The sequence below is a fragment of the Mustelus asterias genome, chromosome 11 (genome assembly GCF_964213995.1).
Source record: "Mustelus asterias chromosome 11, sMusAst1.hap1.1, whole genome shotgun sequence".
Classification (NCBI taxonomy): domain Eukaryota; kingdom Metazoa; phylum Chordata; class Chondrichthyes; order Carcharhiniformes; family Triakidae; genus Mustelus; species Mustelus asterias.
The window spans coordinates 67,974,907-67,995,925 of record NC_135811.1 but is presented as its reverse complement, the minus strand read 5'-3'; the positions used below and the strand labels follow the sequence as shown (position 1 = coordinate 67,995,925).

Here is a 21,019-nt window from a genome sequence, read left to right as displayed (position 1 = left end):
CGCACCCCGGACATTCTCTCTTCCACTTTCTTCTGTTGGGAAAAAGATACAAAAGTCTGAGGTCACGTACCAACCGACTCAAGAACAGTTTCTTCCCTGCTGCTATCAGACTTTTCAATGGACCTACCTTATATTAAGTTGATCTTTCTCTGCACCCTAGCTATGACTGTAACACTATATTCTGCATCCTCTCCTTTCCTTCTCCCTAATGTACTCTATGAATGGTCTGTATAGCGCACAAGAAACAATACTTTTCACTGTATCCCAATACATGTGACAATAATAAATCAAATCAAGGTCCCGAAAATACTGGGGCCAGACAGCATGTCAGTTACAGGATGCTGTTCTAGCACCAGCAATCTTCACCGGGGTGGTGGGGCTAGGGCTGGGGTCCAGGAATCCTGCTCTTCACTCAATAGAGGTCAATTAAACTGTTTTGAAACTTGTTTACAGCTTGTCAAGGCTGGAGCTTGAAGATTTTTGAAGAGGTAACCCACACTTTCAGAAACCAATCCGCTGAAGTGAGGGGGGTACAGAATTGGAAACCAGACATGGTTGCTTTAAGACATCACCTCAGCCACACAAGAGGATCAGTGGACAAAGGGGGATTGGGTGCTTGGAATGGAAGCACCCTTGATACTGCCCAGGTGGTAGGGAGAGTGGGCACTCAGTGCTTGGGCTTTGAATGATGTCAACACCTCTTTGGCATTGCGAGGGCAGAAGAGAAGGGGCAAAGCTTCCGAGAGCAATGGACAGCCACCTGTCCAGAAGGAAGGCTGCAGCTAGCACTGGGGCAATGGCTCTCAGACTTCCAGCCAAGTGGCAATGAGGGGCAACAGTGTAGGAAGAGCAGAACCACGAGCAGCAGGAAGGTACGGGAGAGGAAGTGGGGACAGAGAGACAATGGAGCCCAATCATTCAACGCAGGATCTACTGCTCAAGGTGGAGCTACCTGGAGATGACCAACAGTGCATGTTACAGGAAGCCGTCAGCCTCCAGGCAGATGGTCACTGGTTGCCAAAGGCCTTGCAACACTGGTCACTGTGGCCTTGGACCTCTTTACCTCTGACAACTTCCAAGGGTCAGCTGCAGACCTTGTTAGTAACTCAATGGGATACTTTGTCAGTCCCTGAGCTCCCTCGTCCAGGATGTCAAGATGCTGATGATCAGGAGTCTGACATTAGTCTGGGACCTCTTCTCCTGTAGGAACCTGGAAGAACAATGTTAATAGCCGCACTACAGCAAACACAATGTTTAATTGCCTTACACGCTTGTTGCTGTGTCTGTTGATGCCACCTTGTATGAGTTGGCAGTGCCAGGCGCGCGCCCGTTGACAAAGCTCTAGTCATTGCTAAAGCCAAGAAATCTGACTGCTGTCATCCATTTCCAGCATTGTGGCTCTCCCTGGCCAGCATCTGCACCTTCACACTGATCCAACTGTTGCCTCCTAAGGGACCTGACATGTGGTACCAACCCTTGCCGAGCACAGGAGGTTGTTACCAACCTTGTAGCATTACAGCCAGGATGACCCCATGGCTGCTGAGCTCCTCCGCAATCTCAACTAGTCTTGTTTGATTAGGAGGGGTGATCACTTCCTTCAGTCCCTGGCGTAGAGGACCACCCACCATGCCCCAGTAGCCTGGAGGAGAACATGCAACAAGCTGCCACCAAACCGTGCATCCACTATCTTGCTTCACAGCTGCATTTCCTGTGGAATTCCTCTGAGGATATTTATCTAATTCTAGTCCGAATGTTATAATTGAATCTGTTTCCACCGCACTTTCAGGCAGCACATTCCACAGATAATTTCCCTCCCCCTGCTTACTTTACTAATCCTCTTCAATCCTTCTCTGCTGATTATTCACCATCCTGAAACGTGGCATTTCCTTGATCTTACTGAATGACAGAGCAGTCTCGAGGGGCCGAATGGCCTACTCCTGCTCCTATTTCATATGTTTGGATATCCTTTGATGTTAATCACCTATTGAAATGTAGCACCAGGCGTCCCAATCAGCAGAACACTGGAGGTCCAGTCAAACCAGCATACTACAACTTTAACAGCTCAACTCCAAATTCCAACCATATTCTGTTGCTTTTGCCTGTTGCTGCTCCAGATTCAATCTGCCAAATCTGCCACACAGCTCTGAGCACAGATAAGTATAACCCCAGGGTGGTGAGGGGCATGGCTGAGCAGTGCCCTGGCACCCTGGCAATGTCACCCTGTACACAGTACATAGTACTGGCACTTATTCTTTACAGTGGACAGCCCTATAATAAGTTGCTCTGGCTGACAGCACACACTGTAACCTCCTGTTAATAGGTCTGTAGTTTAGGCTAAGCAATGACGTGTCCTGGGATACTACGCTGTTCTAACCAATTCTTCCCTCTTCCCACAGGAGCTGTTGCGAAAGATCCAGAGGTCACTGAAGGTACGTTGCATTTTACCACAGTTTGGGATAGTGACTGAGAGGTTGTATTGGAAGGGAGGGGCTCAGAATACACATCAGTAACAAATGCCAAGTGGATTTTCCCCTGCTTTGTGTTATGACGTTGGCTATAATGTGGGTTTAGCAGGGCATCTCCTTGTTTCTTTGTGTTGCTTCAATGGCCAGATTTCTCAGCATCATTGTGCTGTAATAAACTTAAAGGTTACTTCACATCAGCTTAGTAAGCACTAGTGAGAGCTCTCACATCTGATTGAGAAGGCTACGGGTTCAAACTTTGGAATCTCAGTTCATGACCAAGATTGACACTCCAGTGCAACATTGAAGAATGTGTCACCCATTGAATGGTGTGATGGAGTGAGGCTTCCTCTGTCTAGTTTTGTAGATGGTAAAGATACAGGAAAACTATTTAAGGAAGCATTGGGTGTTCTTCCAGTGTCCTGGCCAACATTCCTCCCTCAAACAAAACCAGCAAAAAAACAATTGAGTTGGTCCGTCCCTCATTGCTGTCTCTTAAACTTGCTAATGTAGAATAATTATCATGTCACTTACATACGAAATTCGCAGGGGCGCTGGCCATAATCTTTCAACCTTCCCTAGTCTCAGGGGAGGAGCCAGAGGACTGGAAAATTGCAAATAATATTCCCTGGTTCAAAAGATTGCCCCAGTAAATATAGATCAGCCAGTTTAACCTCAGTGGAAGGCAAGCTCCTGGAAGCAATTATTCAGGATAGAATTAGTAGTCACATGGAAAAATGAGGGTTGATTGGGAAGAGTGGATTTCTAAAGGATTAATCATATTTAACTAACTTGCTGGAGTTTTTTCAGGAGATAACCAAAAAGGTCGATGAGGGTAATGCGGTTGATGTGGTGTACATGGACTTTCAAAAAGTACTCGATACAGTGCCACACAACAAACTTGTGAGAAAAGTTATAGCTCATAGAATAAAAGGGACAGTAGCAATGTGGATACAAACTTGGCTGAATAATAGGAAGCAGAGAGTCAATGGATAATTTTTTGGACTGGAGGAAGGTTTGTAGTGGTGTTCCCCAAGGGTTGGTATTGGGACCCTTGCTTTTCCTGATATATATTAATGATCTAAATCTTTGCACTCAGGGGAGAATTTCAAAGTTTGCAGTTGATACAAAACTTGGAAGTATTGTAAACTGTGAGGAGGTCAGTGTAGAACTCGAAAATGACGTAGACAAGTTGGTGGAGTGGGCAGATAGGTGGCACATGAAGTTCAATGTGGAGAAATGTGAGGTGATGCATTTTGGTCGGAAGAACATGGAGAAACAATAAAAAATAAGGGGTGAAATTCTTAAAAGGGGTCAGGAGCGAAGGGAGCTGGTATATATGTGTATAGATTATTGACGATGGCAGAACAGGTGGAGAGGGCAGTTAATAAAGCATATAATATTCTGGGCTTTATTTAGAGGGACATAGAGTACAAGAGCAAGGAGGTTATGCTGAACTAGTTAGACCTCAGCTAGAATATTGTGTACAGTTCTGGATGCCACACTATAGGAAGGATGGGAACACATTGGAGACAGTGCAGACGAGGTTTACAAGAATGGTTCCAGGGATGAGAGTTGAGTTACGGCGGTAGATTAGAGATGTTGGGACTGTTCTCCTTGGAAAGAAGAAAACTAAGAGCAGATTTGATGGAGATGTTCAAAATCATGAGAGGGCTGGTCAGAGTAGAGAGGGAGAAACTGTTCCTACTCGTAAAAGGATCGAGAACGAGAGGACACAGATTTAAGGTGATTTGCAAAAGAAGCAAATGTGGTATGATGTTGTGAAGTTGGGTAGAGTAATTATAGATTGGGAGGTAGGAAGTTAGAATTTGGGGCGGGGCGGGGGGGGGAGGGGAGTAGCATTGCGTGGCCTGTTAAAGGTGGCGCTTTTTTCTGTGCTTAGAGATTGAAAATGCAAGTACACAGAGTGCCCAAACTGAAACATTTGTATCGAAAGACCAAGCAGCAGTTTTTACCAAGTCAACAGGCTTCTGAATTCAGCCAATCAATTTGAATCAGGCACTGAGATACCAAAAACCTATTAAATTTAAATCTGATGGTTTTGACATCCCAGGACCAATCCTATTGTGGGAAATATTGATATGTCATCACGGGTATAAAAGAAGGGGGAAGGGGGACAAAGAGGGGAGAGCATCTGCCAGAGCTAAGAGCTCTCAGCGCTCTCTCTCTCTCTCTCTCTCTCTCTCTCTCTCTCTCGAGAGAGAGAGAGAGAGAGAGAGAGAGAGGGAGAGAGAGAGGGAGAAAGAGAGAGAGAATCGCTGGCTCGCAAAGCTTCATCTATGTTTTAAGAGAAAGCACCATCTAGATAGCAAAGAAACCAAAGAAGAAAGAAGTTCCAGACAGAAGAATCAACAGAGAAGGCCCAGAAGATTCCGGAAGATGCAAAACCTGGTTGTAATTTAGAAAGTGACTAAATTCTGTTTTGTTAATGAGTGGAAATTATATTTATTTGAGCAGCATTCCATTAGAATCTTGTTTTATTTGGGAATAGTTAATAGTTTGAAGGGAATTATTTGGTTTGTTAATAGTTTAGTTAATTGGTTCACTGTTAGTTAGATAAATAAATTGTTAGTGTTGATTTTAGAGTGAGTGTCAGGGATTTATTTTGTATTTAACCACTAGAAGTTGCTGAAGAGCAGGTCACACCACTTCACACACACCTTTTACAGATTATAAGGCGAGGTACTCCTCTTTGGGTGTTTCGGTGTTAGTCCTCAGAGGGGGGGTCAACCTGCGCTTTATAACAGTAAGAAAAAAACTTGTAAACACAACGAGTGGTTTGAGCCTGGAATACACAGCCTGGAAGTGTGGTGGAGGAAGGTTCAATCAAAGTGTTCAAGAGGGCATTAGATGTTTATTTGATTAGAAACAATGTGCAGGGTACAGAGAAAAGGCAGGAGAATGACACTAAGTCAAAATGATCAGTTGGAGAGCCAGTGCAGACACAATGGACCAAATGGCCTCTTTCTGAGCCATAACAATTCTGTGATTCTGAGTCACCACACCCCACCAATAACTGATTGTGTGAAATTCTTTGAGATGTTTTGACATGATAATGGGTTATATAAGGTTCAGTTGGCTCGATGGAGGGTTACAAGTTAGCAAGAAATGAGCTGAGAAAGGGGCTTAGGAGAGCTAGGAGGGGGCATGAGAAGTCCTTGGCGGGTCGGATCAAGGAAAACCCCAAGGCTTTTTACTCTTATGTGAGGAATAAAAGAATGACCAGGGTGAGGTTGGGGCCGGTCAAGGACGGCAGTGGGAATTTGTGCATGGAGTCAGAAGAGATAGGAGAGGTGATGAATGAATACTTTTCTTCGGTGTTCACCAAGGAGAGGGACCATGTTTTTGAGGAAGAGAGGGTGTCACAGGCTGATAGGCTGGAGGAAGTAGATGTTCGGAGGGAAGATGTACTAGCAATTTTGAATAAACTGAAAGTTGATAAGTCCCCTGGGCCTGATGAAATATATCCTAGGAGTCTTTGGGAAGCAAGGGATGAGATAGCAGAGCCTTTGGCATTGATCTTTTGGTCCTCACTGTCCACGGGGGTGGTGCCAGAGGACTGGAGAGTGGCGAATGTGGTCCCTCTGTTTAAGAAAGGGAATAGAAATGACCCTGGTAATTATAGGCCGGTTAGTCTTACTTCGGTGGTCGGTAAGTTGATGGAAAAGGTCCTCAGGGATAGGATTTACGACCATTTAGAAAGATGCAGCTTAATCCGGGATAGTCAGCACGGATTTGTGAAGGGCAAGTCTTGCCTCACAAATTTGATAGAATTTTTTGAGGAGGTAACTAAGTATGTAGATGAAGGTAGTGCAGTTGATGTCATATACATGGATTTTAGTAAGGCGTTTGATAAAGTCCCCCATGGTCGGCTTATGAAGAAAGTAAGGATGTGTGGGATAGAGGGAAGTTTGGCCGATTGGATAGGTAACTGGCTATCTGACAGAATGTGGAGATGCCGGCGTTGGACTGGGGTAAACACAGTAAGAAGTTTAACAACACCAGGTTAAAGTCCAACAGGTTTATTTGGTAGCAAAAGCCACACAAGCTTTCGGAGCTCTAAGCCCCTTCTTCAGGTGAGTGGGAATTCTGTTCACAAACAGAGCTTATAAAGACACAGACTCAATTTACATGAATAATGGTTGGAATGCGAATACTTACAACTAATCGAGTCTTTAAGAAACAAAACAATGTGAGTGGAGAGAGCATCAAGACAGGCTAAAAAGATGTGTATTGTCTCCAGACAAGACAGCCAGTGAAACTCTGCAGGTCCACGCGACTGTGGGAGTTACAAATAGTGTGACATGAACCCAATATCCCGGTTGAGGCCGTCCTCGTGTGTGCGGAACTTGGCTATCAGTTTCTGCTCAGCGACTCTGTGCTGTCGTGTGTCGCGAAGGCCGCCTTGGAGAACGCTTACCCGAATATCAGAGGCCGAATGCCCGTGACCGCTGAAGTGCTCCCCAACAGGAAGAGAACAGTCTTGCCTGGTGATTGTCGAGCGGTGTTCATTCATCCGTTGTCGCAGCGTCTGCATAGTTTCCCCAATGTACCATGCCTCGGGACATCCTTTCTTGCAGCGTATCAGGTAGACAACGTTGGCCGAATTGCAAGAGTATGTACCATGTACCTGGTGGATGGTGTTCTCACGTGAGATGATGGCATCTGTGTCGATGATCCGGCACGTCTTGCAGAGGTTGCTGTGGCAGGGTTGTGTGGTGTCATGGTCACTGTTCTCCTGAAGGCTGGGTAGTTTGCTGCGGACAATGGTCTGTTTGAGGTTGTGCGGTTGTTTGAAGGCAAGAAGTGGGGGTGTGGGGATGGCCTTGGCGAGATGTTCGTCTTCATCAATGACATGTTGAAGGCTCCGGAGGAGATGCCGTAGCTTCTCCGCTCCGGGGAAGTACTGGACAACGAAGGGTACTCTGTCCACTGTGTCCCGTGTTTGTCTTCTGAGGAGGTCGGTGCGGTTTCTCGCTGTGGCGCGTTGGAACTGTTGATCAATGAGTCGAGCGCCATATCCTGTTCTTATGAGGGCATCTTTCAGCGTCTGGAGGTGTCTGTTGCGATCCTCCTCATCCGAGCAGATCCTGTGTATACGGAGGGCTTGTCCGTAGGGGATGGCTTCTTTAACGTGTTTAGGGTGGAAGCTGGAGAAGTGGAGCATCGTGAGGTTATCCGTGGGCTTGCGGTACAGTGAGGTGCTGAGGTGACCGTCCTTAATGGAGATGCGTGTGTCCAAGAATGCAAGCGATTCCGGAGAGTAGTCTATGGTGAGCCTGATGGTGGGATGGAACTTGTTGATGTCATCATAGAGTTGTTTCAGTGATTGTTCACCATGAGTCCAAAGGAAGAAAATGTCATCGATGTATCTAGTGTATAGCATCGGTTGAAGGTCCCGTGCGGTGAAGAAGTCTCCCGAAGGTACACAAGGCAAACATACCCGGCCATCCCATCGTATCGGGCAATGGGACCCTGTGCGAGAACCTCTCCGGCTATGTCGAGGGCATCCTGAAACCCATTGTACAAAGAACCCCCAGCTTTTGTCGCGACACGACGGACTTCCTACAGAAACTCGTCACAATGGATGTCTCGGCACTCTACACCAGCATCCCCCATGACGATGGCATTGCTGCAACGGCCTCAGTGCTCAGCGCCAACAACTGCCAGTTTCCAGATGCAATTTTACATCTCATCCGCTTCATCCTGGACCACAATATCTTCACCTTCAACAACCAGTTCTTCATCCAGACACACGGAACAGCCATGGGGACCAAATTCGCACCTCAATATGCCAACATCTTCATGCACAGGTTCGAACAAGACTTCTTCACCGCACGGGACCTTCAACCGATGCTATACACTAGATACATCGATGACATTTTCTTCCTTTGGACTCATGGTGAACAATCACTGAAACAACTCTATGATGACATCAACAAGTTCCATCCCACCATCAGGCTCACCATAGACTACTCTCCGGAATCGCTTGCATTCTTGGACACACGCATCTCCATTAAGGACGGTCACCTCAGCACCTCACTGTACCGCAAGCCCACGGATAACCTCACGATGCTCCACTTCTCCAGCTTCCACCCTAAACACGTTAAAGAAGCCATCCCCTACGGACAAGCCCTCCGTATATACAGGATCTGCTCGGATGAGGAGGATCGCAACAGACACCTCCAGACGCTGAAAGATGCCCTCATAAAAACAGGATATGGCGCTCGACTCATTGATCAACAGTTCCAACGCGCCACAGCGAGAAACCGCACCGACCTCCTCAGAAGACAAACACGGGACACAGTGGACAGAGTACCCTTCGTTGTCCAGTACTTCCCGGAGCGGAGAAGCTACGGCATCTCCTCCGGAGCCTTCAACATGTCATTGATGAAGACGAACATCTCGCCAAGGCCATCCCCACACCCCCACTTCTTGCCTTCAAACAACCGCACAACCTCAAACAGACCATTGTCCGCAGCAAACTACCCAGCCTTCAGGAGAACAGTGACCATGACACCACACAACCCTGCCACAGCAACCTCTGCAAGACGTGCCGGATCATCGACACAGATGCCATCATCTCACGTGAGAACACCATCCACCAGGTACACGGTACATACTCTTGCAATTCGGCCAACGTTGTCTACCTGATACGCTGCAAGAAAGGATGTCCCGAGGCATGGTACATTGGGGAAATATGCAGACGCTGCGACAACGGATGAATGAACACCGCTCGACAATCACCAGGCAAGACTGTTCTCTTCCTGTTGGGGAGCACTTCAGCGGTCACGGGCATTCGGCCTCTGATATTCGGGTAAGCGTTCTCCAAGGCGGCCTTCGCGACACATGACAGCGCAGAGTCGCTGAGCAGAAACTGATAGCCAAGTTCCGCACACACGAGGACGGCCTCAACCGGGATATTGGGTTCATGTCACACTATTTGTAACTCCCACAGTCGCGTGGACCTGCAGAGTTTCACTGGCTGTCTTGTCTGGAGACAATACACATCTTTTTAGCCTGTCTTGATGCTCTCTCCACTCACATTGTTTTGTTTCTTAAAGACTCGATTAGTTGTAAGTATTCGCATTCCAACCATTATTCATGTAAATTGAGTCTGTGTCTTTATAAGCTCTGTTTGTGAACAGAATTCCCACTCACCTGAAGAAGGAGCTTAGAGCTCCGAAAGCTTGTGTGGCTTTTGCTACCAAATAAACCTGTTGGACTTTAACCTGGTGTTGTTAAACTTCTTACTGTATCTAACAGAAGACAGAGGGTGGTGGTGGATGGAAAATTTTCGGACTGGAAACCGGTTACCAGCGGAGTGCCACAGGGATCAGTGCTGGGTTCTCTGCTATTTGTCATTTTTATAAATGACTTGGAGGAAGTGGCTGAATGGTGGATCAGTAAATTTTCTGATGACACCAAGATTGGTGGAGTAGTGGATGAGGTGGAGGGCTGTTGTAGGCTGCAAAGAGATATAGATAGGATGCAGAGCTGGGCTGAAAAATGGCAAATGGAGTTTAACCCTGACAAATGCGAGGTGATTCATTTTGGTAGGACAAATTTAAATGCGGATTACAGGGTCAAAGGTAGGGTTCTGAAGAATGTGGAGGAACAGAGAGATCTTGGGGTTCATATCCATAGATCTCTGAAGGTTGCCACTCAAGTGGATAGAGCCGTGAAGAAGGCCTATAGTGTGTTGGCGTTCATTAACAGGGGGTTTGAGTTTAAGAGCCGTGGGGTTATGCTGCAACTGTACAGGACCTTGGTGAGACTACATTTGGAATATTGTGTGCAGTTCTGGTCACCTCACTATAAAAAGGATGTGGGGACACTGGAAAGAGTGCAAAGGAGATTTACCAGGATGCTGCCTGGTTTGGAGGGGAGGTCTTATGAGGAAAGGTTGAGGGAACTTGGGCTTTTCTCTTTGGAGCGGAGGAGGTTGAGAGGAGACTTGATAGAGGTTTATAAGATGGTGAGGGGGATAGATAGAGTGAACGTTCAAAGACTATTTCCTCGGGTGAATGGAGTGGTAACTAGGGGGCATAACTATAGGGTTCATGGTGGGAGATATAGGAAGGATGTCCGAGGTAGGTTTTTTACTCAGAGAGTGGTTGGGGTGTGGAATGGACTGCCTGCAGGGATATGGAGTCAGAAACTTTAGGAACATTTAAGAAGCTATTGGATAGGCACATGGAGTACTTCGGGATGATAGGGAGGAAATAGCTTGATTTGGGTTTCAGACAAAACTCGGCACAACATCGTGGGCCGAAGGGCCTGTTCTGTGCTGTACTGTTCTATGTTCTATGTTCTATAAGTGGAAAGTACCATCCGTCTGTCTGTCATTATCTGATCACAGTCAACAACATAAATGATTGTGTTGTTAGAAATGAATGGCGCATGGTGGCACAGTGGTTAGAACTGCTGCCTCACAGCGCCAGGGACCCAGGTTCAATTCCAGCCTCGGGGGACTATCTGTGTGGAGTTTGCACATTCTCTCCATATCTGCATGGGTTTCCCTTGGATGTTCTGGATTCCTCCCACAGTCCAAAGATATGCAGGTTAGGTGGATTGGCCATGTGAAATTGCCCCTCAGTGTTGGGAGGTTAACAGGGATAGGGCCTGGGTGGGATTGTTTTCGGTGCAGGCTTGATGAGCCCAGTGGTCTCTTTCTGCACTGTAGGGATTCTATGATTCTAACTCCCACGAACTCAAGGCTCAGGCTTCTCACCTGGACACTTGCCTCTGTTGGAAATATTATGATGACTACTGAAAACAGTTTCAAATCCGTACTTGGTATATTTGGTTCATGTCCTTTTCTCATTTGTTGCGTGTATTGGAAGTTTCATGTGTAATTACCATTTCTTTATTGATTGCTGGCTGTATTTTTCGATGGTTTCCCTGCATTTGAGGCACATGTTCCTGACTCTATAGTTCCAATTTATTGTTGCAATTTGGCTACAAAATTTGAATCAGTCAATCACAAGAAATATTACCTGCCTACAGCAAGTTACACTAAATTGTGACTGCATCCTGACTCAGGTATGGATATGGGCAGCTTGGTGCTGAGGCTTTGGTCAGTCTTGCCATCCATTAGCAGAAAGCATTGATGACGAAACATTGGGCCTGACCTTCAATCTCTTTCCGACTAAAATAGTGACCTTGGCTTCACTTTTCGACTGCAGAAAATAAACAACATTAGCAACTTGCATTTGTATAGCACCTTGAATGCTCTTATGAGGGCAAAGGGAACTGGGTGTACAGGTACACAGGTCACTGAAAGTGGCAATGCAGGTGGAGAAGGTAGTCAAGAAGGCATACGGACGGCATGCTTGCCTTCATCAGCTGGGGTATTGAGTTTAAAAATTGGCAAGTCATGTTGCAGCTTTATAGAACCTTAATGAGGCCGCACTTGGAATATAGTGTTCAATTCTGGTCGCCACACTACCAGAAGGATGTGGAGGCTTTGGAGAAGGTACAGAAAAGATTTACCAGGATGTTGCCTGGTATGGAGGGCATTAGCTATGAGGAGAGGTTGGAGAAACTTGGTTTGTTCTCACTGGAACGACGGAGGTTGAGGGGCGACCTGATAGAAGTCTACAAGATTATGAGAGGCATGGACAGAGTGGATAGTCAGAAGCTTTATCCCAGGGTGGAAGAGTCAATTACTGGGGGCACAGGTTTAAGGTGCGAGGGGCAAAGTTTAAAGGAGATGTACGAGGCAGATTTTTTACAGAGAGTAGTGGGCACCTGGAACTCGTTGCCGGGGGAGGGAGTGGAAGCGGATACGGTAGTGACTTTTAAGGGGCATCTTGACAAATACATGAATACGATGGGAATAGAGGGATATGGTCCCTGGAAGGGTAGGAGGTTTTAGTTCAGTCAGGCAGCATGGTCGGTGCAGGCTTGGAGGGCCGAAGGGCCTGTTCCTGTGCTGTAATTTTCTTTGTTCTTTTTTCTGTGATATCGAAGGAAATAAAGGAGGGTATCAAATTGAAAGAAAATGCATACAAAGTGGCAAAGATTAGTGGGAAACTAGAGGATTGGAAAATCTTTAAAGGTCAACAGAAAGCCACGAAAAAAGCTATAAAGAAAAGTAAGATGGATTATGAGAGAAAACTAGCTCAGAATATAAAAGCAGATAGCAAACGTTTCTGCAAATATATAAAATGAAAAGTAAACATTGGTCCTTTAGATGATGGGAAGGGGGATGTAATAACTGGAAATTAGAAAATGGCTGAGGCATTGAACAGGTATTTTGCGTCAGTCTTCACAGTGGAAGACACAAATAACATGCCAAAAATTGATGACGGGAAGGCTATGGCAGGTGAGGACCTAGAAACTATCATTAACACGAAAGAGTGTTGGGCAAGCTAAAGGTAGACAAATCTTCTGGCCCTGATGGAATGCATCCCAGGGTACTAAAAGAGATTAGCACAGTAAGAAGTCTCACAACACCAGATTAAAGTCCAACAGGTTCATTTGGTAGCAAAAGCCACTAGCTTTCGGAACGCTCACTGCTCCTTCGTCAGGTGAGTGGGATTTCAGTTCACAAACAGGGCATATAAAGACACAAACTCAATTTACAAAATAATGGTTGGAATGCGAGTCTTTACAGGTAATCAAGTCTCAAAGGTACAGACAATGTGAGTGGAGAGATATGTATTGTCTCCAGGTTAAAGAGATATGTATTGTCTCCAGCTGGGACAGTTAGCGAGATTTTGCAAGCCAAGGCAAGTCGTGGGGGTTACAGATAGTGTGACATGACCCAAGATCCTGGTTGAGGCCGTCCTCATGTGTGCGGAACTTGACTATCAGTCTCTGCTCAGCGACTCTGCGCTGTCGTGTGTCGTGTAGGCCGCCTTGGAGAACACTTACCCGAAGATCAGAGGCCGAATGCTGAAGTGCTCCCCCACAGGAAGAGAACACTCTTGCCTGGTGATTGTCGAGCGGTGTTCATTCATCCATTGTCGTAGCGTCTGCATGGTCTCCCCAATGTACCATGCCTCGGGATATCCTTTCCTGCAGCGTATCAGGTAGACAACGTTGGCCGAGTTGCAAGAGTATGTACCGTGTACCTGGTGGATGGTGTTCTCACGTGAGATGATGGCATCCATGTCGATGATCCGGCACGTCTTGCAGAGGTTGCTGTGGCAGGGTTGTGTGGTGTCGTGGTCACTGTTCTCCTGAAGGCTGGATAGTTAGCGTCTGGAGGTGTCCGTTGCAATCCTCCTCATCTGAGCAGATCCTGTGTATATGGAGGGCTTGTCCGTCGGGGATGGCTTCTTTAACATGTTTAGGGTGGAAGCTGGAGAAGTGGAGCATCGTGAGGTTATCAGTGGGTTGAAAGATGCCCTCATAAGAACAGGATATGGCGCTCGACTCATTAATCGACAGTTCCGACGCGCCACAGCGAAAAACCACATCGACCTCCTCAGACGACAAACACGGGACACGGCGGGCAGAGTACCCTTCGTTGTCCAGTACTTCCCCGGAGCGGAGAAGCTACGACATCTTCTCCGGAGCCTTCAACATGTCATTGATGTAGACGTACATCTCACCAAGGCTATCCCCACACCCCCACTTCTTGCCTTCAAACAACCACGCAACCTCAAACAGACCATTGTCCGCAGCAAACTACCCAGCCTTCAGGAGAACAGTGACCACGACACCACACAACCCTGCCACAGCAACCTCTGCAAGACGTGCCGGATCATCGACACGGATGCCATCATCCCATGTGAGAACACCATCCACCAGGTACACAGTACATACACTTTCAACTCGGCCAACGTTGTCTACTTGATACGCTGCAGGAAAGGATGTCCCGAGGCATGGTACATTGGGGAAACCATGCAGACACTGCGACAATGGATGAATGAACACCGCTCGACAATCACCAGGCAAGACTGTTCTCTTCCTGTTGGGGAACACTTCAGCAGTCACGGGCATTCAGCCTCTGATCTTCGGGTAAGCGTTCTCCAAGGCGGCCTACACGACACACGACAGCGCAGAGTCGCTGAGCAGAGACTGATAGCCAAGTTCCGCACACATGAGGACGGCCTCAACCAGGATCTTGGGTTCATGTCACACTATCTGTAACCCCCACGACTTGCCTGGGCTTGCAAAATCTCACTAACTGTCCTGGCTGGAGACAATACACATCTCTTTAATCTGTGCTTAACCCTCTCTCCACTCACATTGTCTGTACCTTTAAGACTTGATTACCTGTAAAGACTCGCATTCCAACCATTATTTTGTAAATTGAGTTTGTGTTTCTATATGCTCTGTTTGTGAACTGAAATCCCACTCACCTGACGAAGGAGCAGCAAGCGCTCTGAAAGCTAGTGGCTTTTGCTGCCAAATAAACCTGTTGGACTTTAACCTGGTGTTGTGAGACTTCTTACTGTGCTTACCCCAGTCCAACGCCGGCATCTCCACATCATGACTGAAAGAGATGGCAGGGGAAAAAACAAATGCACTAGTGGTAATTTACCAAAATTCGCTGGACTCTGGGGTGGTTCCCACAGATTGGAAAACAGCAAATGTGACGCCACTGTTTAAAAAAGGAGGTTGACAAAAGGCAGGTAACTAGAGGCCGGTTAGCTTAACTTCTGTAGTAGGGAAAATGCTTGAATCTATCATGAAGGAAGAAATAGCGAGACATCTGGATATAAATTGTCCCATTGGTAAGACACAGCTTGGGTTCATGAAGGACAGGTCATGTTGGTGGAATTCTTTGAGAACATTACATGCACAGTGGACAATGGGGAACCTGTGGAATTCCAGAAGGCATTTGACAAGGTGCCGCACCAAAGACTGCTACATAAGATAAAGGTGCACGGTGTTACGGGTAATGTATTAGCATGGATAGAGGATTGGTTAACTAACAGAAAGCAAAGAATAGGGGTAAATGGGTGTTTTTGTGGTTGGCGATCAGTGACTAGTGGTGTGCCTCAGGGATCCGTGTTGGGACCGCAATTGTTTACGATTTACATAGATGATTTGAAGTTGGGGACCAAGTGTAGTGTGTCAAAATTCACAGATGACACTAAGATAAGTGGCAGAGCAAAGTGTGCAGAGGACGCTGAAAGTCTGCAAAGGGATATAGATAATCTAAGTGAGTGGGCGAGGGTCTGGCAGATGGAGTACAATGTTGGTAAATGTGAGGTCATCCATTTTGATAGGAATAACAGCAAAATGGACTGCTATTTAAATGGTAAAAAATTGCAGCATGCTGCTGTGCAGAGGGACCTGGGTGTCCTTGTGCAAGAATCACAAGGAGTTGGTCTGCAGGTGCAGCAGGTAATTAAGAAGGCAAATGGAATTTTGTCCTTCACTGCTAGAGGGATGGAATTTGAAAACAGCGAGATTATGTTGCAGCTGTATAGGGTGCTGGTGAGGCCACACCTGGAGTACTGTGTAAAGTTTTGGTCTCGTGACTTGAGAAAGGATATACTGTCTCTGGAGGGGATGCAGAGGAGATTCACTAGGTTCGATTCCAGAGTTGAGAGGGTTGGCTTATGAGGAGAGACTGAGTAGACTGGGGCTATACTCATTGGAAATCAAAAGAATGAGGAGACATCTTATTGAAACAAAAATGATTATGAAGGGAATAGATAAGATAGAAGCAGGGAAGTTGTTTCCACTGGCAGGTGAAACTAGAACTAGGGGGCATGGCCTCAAAATAAGGGGGAGCAGATTTAGGACTGAGTTGAGGAGGAACTTCTTCACACAAAGGGTTGTGAATCTGTGGAATTCCCTATCCAGTGAAGCAGTTGAGGCTACCTCATTGAATGCTTTTAAGGCAAGGATAGATAAATTTTTGAACAGTAAAGGAATTAAGGGTTAGGAAGAGCGGGCGGTTAAGTGGAGCTGAGTCCATGAAAAGATCAGCCATGATCTTATTGAATGGCGGAGCAGGCTCGAGGGGCCAGATGGCCGACTCATGCTCCTAGTTCTTATGTTCTTATATTGAGCAGTGTGACCCCAGACTGTGAATGGGAAACATGAACTTCAGGATCAGAAAAAGTTCATTCTTGGGCAGGGAGGAGGTTGAGGGGAGATTTAAAATTTTAAATTTTATTAATGTCACAAGTAGGTTTACATTAACACTTCAATGAAGTTACTATGAAAATCCCCTAGTCGGCACACTCCGGCGCCTGCACATCTTTCGGACTGTGGGAGGAAACCAGAGCAGCCGGAGGAAGGACACGGGGAGAACGTGCAGATTCCACACAAACTGTGACCCAAGCTGGGAATCAAATCCGGGTCTCTGGTGCTGTGAGACAGCAGTGTTAACCACTGTGCCACCCAATCAGAAGCCCCTTTACGGCTCAGTGACCTCCAAGCCTCCCTCCCCATTCCCCCTCTCCCCTCCCAACCTATCCCTCGAGACCCAATCTATCCCTTGAGACCCCAATCTCCCCCATTGTGACCCCCTAAGCCTTCTCTAGGAGGAGAAAACAGTAAAATGGGGAAATAAGAATACTGGTCCAAACTGTTTTTCCTTCTGAGTCCCAAACCCTCCCCCCCGCCCCTTGACCAGTGCTCTGTCTTTTCTCCACTTTCCAGCCATTCCCAGTTGGCTGCAATGCCTCTTCTGGCCATCGCAGCGCTATTCTGCAATGACTGATGAACTGCCAGCCAGTCTGATTGGCCGACTGCTCTCCAAGGCAGGGACTTCCTCCTGCTTCTGCCAATCAATGCACATGAGGGGGTGAAATGGCATTGGGCCTGCCGGAGTGGACAGGGATGACTTTCCTGGGGTCCGGGCCCCTGCCATCCGGAAAATACTGGCCCAGGGTTTTTTTGATGCCTGTTTTGTATTTTACAAATATGCATCTAACTGGCCTCCACAGCAACCGCACAGACCCAGCTGAGTGGCAAATACGAAGCAGGAACTGCTTTGTCTAAGGTTTAACTTCGTCTTACCCACATAAAGTTTTTCTGCTTCCCCACTTTTATAAACCTTTAAATCTATAATTTCTTTTAATTCTTAAAATGATTTTTATTGAGGTGTAGGCATCGCTAGCTAGGCCACCATTTATAGCCCATGCCTAATTGCCCTTGGGAAGCTATAGGTCAGCCACTGCATTGAACTGCTGCAGTCCCTGTGGTGTAGGTACACGCACAGTGCTGTTAGTGAGGGACAGTGAAGAAACAGCGATACATTTCCAAGTCAGGATGGTGAGTGACTTGGAGGGGAACTTCCAGGTGGCGGTGATGTTCCCAGGTGTAATGTCCTAACTGTGCCGGGGATTGTGGTTTTTACACAAAAAGAAAAAGATATGATTTGCACACAGAGATTCAGAAGGACACACTGCAGGTTTATTGAAATAGATGCTCTCGGCACGGAACATAAAATGAAACTAAGACAGAAGCCTCTAAAACACCCAATGACCTCATGATCAAGTTATGTGACCTGCTCTTAAAGCAATCATACAACCACTCAAATGTATAACACCAGGTATCTGTTGTAGGGCTTTTTGATGGAAGGTCGTCAGCCTGAAATGTTAACTCTGCTTTTCTCTCTTTCTACAGATACTGTCTGACCTGCTGAGTGTTTCCAGAATTTTCCATTTTCGATTTAGTCTTTGTATTCCTTCAGAATATGTTTTTGTTTCCTGGATGACTCTGCTGATGTAAACTGAACCAATGCTGCCTCTTTACCAGATACCTCAAGCAACAAGTGGGTGCAGTTCCAGGATGCCGAGTACAAATTCTTTGAGCATCTCTCCACCTGGCCCCAAGCCCAGCGGATCTGCACCTGGTTTGGAGCGGAGCTGGCCTCCATCCACAGCCAGGAGGAGCTGACCTTCCTGGGACAGACTCTGCAAGAGGTAGGACTTCAGACACACAACCAGGAGATTCTGTAATAGGAAGTGACACCAAACTCCTCCCTGGAACGACCCCCTGTGGCTTTGCACAGATGTGCAACAACATCTGTCACGCAGTTAGTTTGGGGAGGCAGGAACCTGGGATAGGTGAGGATCATTGAACAGGTTCAAACTTCAAGCAACTCATTCACAAATCTAATGTAAAGGCTTTTTTTATTCACAGCTTCACAATTCCCCAGCATTGGTTAAAAGGGAAGCAGGGAATAGATTTTATTCTTGGATAAATGCTCTGACACACACCCAAGGGGGATGAATGAGGAATTGACAGGGTAGAATTTTGCACCCTTAATGGCTGACCTCAGCATCTACATCGCTCCAATAGACTTCCAACCTGCACGCCCTGACTCCTCCTGCATTCACTCAGGAGCAGAGGGAGAATAAACTGGTGTTTGTTTTTAGTTTTTATTAGCAGGAGGTATCAAAATCTATGGATTAAAGGCAGGCAAATGGATTGAAATATGGATCAGCCATGATCTAATTGAATGACAGAGCAGGCTTGAGGCCGAATGGCCTACTCCTGTTTCTATGTGCTTGTTCTCCAGAGGTTAAAATAACTGCGCAACTTACATTAGTATTGGTTTTTTGATTTGATTTATTATTGTCACATGTATTAGCATACAGTGAAAAGTATTGTTTCTTGTGCGCTCTACAGACAAAACATACCGTTCATAGAGAAGGAAACGAGGGAGTGCAGAATGTAGTGTTACAGTCATAGCTAGGGTGTAGAGAAAGATCAACTTAGTACAAGGTAGGCCCATTCAAAAGTCTGATGGCAGCAGGGAAAAAGCAGTTCTTGAGTCGGTTGGTACGTGACCTCAGACTTTTGTATCCTTTTCCCGAATGAAGAAGGTGGAAGAGAGAATGTCCGGGGTGTGTGGGTTCCTTAATTATGCTGGCTGCTTGCTGAGGCAGCGGGAAGTGTCGACAGAGTCAATGGATGGAAGGCTGGTTTGCGTTTTTTGTAGTTTCTTGCAGTCTCGGAGGAGCCATACCAAGCTGTGATACAACTAGAAAGAATGCTTTCGATGGTGCATCTGTAAAAGTTGGTGAGAGTCGTAGCTGACATGCCGAATACCTAACAGAATATCTCAAAATGCTTTATCAAGCATGATTTCACACCAAGCATCATAACGAGACTTTAAGATGCGGCCAAAGGTTTGGTCAAAGAATAGAGGTTTTAAGAAGCACCTTTAAGGAGGCAGGAGAGACAGAGAGGTTTAATAAAGGAACATCACAGCTTCAGACTGAGGCAACTGAAGCTCATTAGAGTGGCAAAGAAAGTCAGGGACTTGCAAGGGGCCGGATCTGCAGGAATGTAGAGTTCCCAAGGAGGTTACAAGATGGGGATGAGTGAGGCCACAGAGGAATCTGAACACGAGGATGAGCTTTTAAATTCTGCTCTTGATGGACTGTGCATAAGAAAATGAAAAATAGGAGCTGGAGGAGCTAATTTGGCTCTCAAAAATCTGCTCCACCATTCACTCCTCCTCCTCCTTCTCAGCAGCCGCAAGAATGACTGCCTTCTCCATTGCCACCAAGCAGAAATCCGTATCTGTACTGGGGGGGTGAGGGAGGGGGGTGTCCAGTAACCAATGTCCTCATGAGTCTGGACTATGGCAACTCAATGCCATCCCCGGTACCATGCGCCACCTCAATGAGTTGTTTACCGTTGACACATCCTCACTGCAATGGGCATGGAGAGCTATCGGGTAGGTATGAGGGGACCTCATTGGGAACCCTTGGAGTCATGAGTGCACCCACCTGGATGTATGGCCCAGTGGCCTCCAGTAATGGCCTGCAGTTCAGACAGATGGTGGAGAAGCACCGCCATGACTATCGCAAGATAGGTTGCCATTGAAGGCAGCGCTGCAGGGTTCACGCAATGTGAGGAGTCATGTTAACACCAACAGAGCTCCCTTAAAGCATAGAATCACTACAGTGTAGAAAGAGGCCATTTAGCCCATCAAGCCTGCACCAACAACAATCCCACTCAGGCCCTATTCCCGTGACCCCATGTATTTGCCCTGCTAATCCCCTTGATACTAAGCGGCAATTTAGCATGGCCAATCAACCTAACCCGCACATCTTTGGAGGGTGGGAGGAAACTGGAGCACCCGGAGGAAACCCACACAGACAGTAACCTGAGGCCGGAATTGAACCTGGTCCCTGGTGCTGTGAAGCAGCGGAGCTAACCATAGTGCCACTGTGTCACCCTAATTGGGGCAACAGCTGCCAGACCTGGTTATTGTCACTATTAGTGGGGCCTGGAGTGGAATGTCTGCTCTCAGCCACAGAGTCTGTCCAGCAGGCAGCAGGCAGGGAAAGCAGAGCGATATTCGTGGGATTGGTAGTCGGCCTCATGTGAAACGGCTCAGGGGTCAGTCAGCGCAACACAAGCCCCAGGCTAGCGGCAACCCCCAACCTGAGGTCCTCCAGACCGGCACGAGCCCCCTCCTGCACCCATGCAAGTCTGCTACCCTACCCTGCAACCTGGCAGCAGCTGAGAATCCCCCCCACTGCACTCTGGGGGTTGGTGCACAGGGATACTGGCCTCCTCGCTGCTCTTCGTCACTGCTGCGCCTGACCCAGATGTTTACAGAGCGGCTGTGATACGCACCAGCGTGATGTCACGCC

The 21,019-nt window shown here is 47.0% G+C and overlaps 1 protein-coding gene across 1 annotated transcript in view; it reads left to right on the top strand.

Annotated features, from left to right (window-relative positions):
* mrc2 (mannose receptor, C-type 2) overlaps window positions 1-21,019 on the top strand; it is a 286,794-nt gene that overhangs the window by 216,600 nt on the left and 49,175 nt on the right. Inside the window, exons 16-17 of the mRNA XM_078222936.1 lie at window positions 2,397-2,429; window positions 18,162-18,328. Coding sequence (XP_078079062.1) covers window positions 2,397-2,429; window positions 18,162-18,328 — 200 coding nt within the window. The remainder of the gene's footprint in view (window positions 1-2,396; window positions 2,430-18,161; window positions 18,329-21,019) is intronic.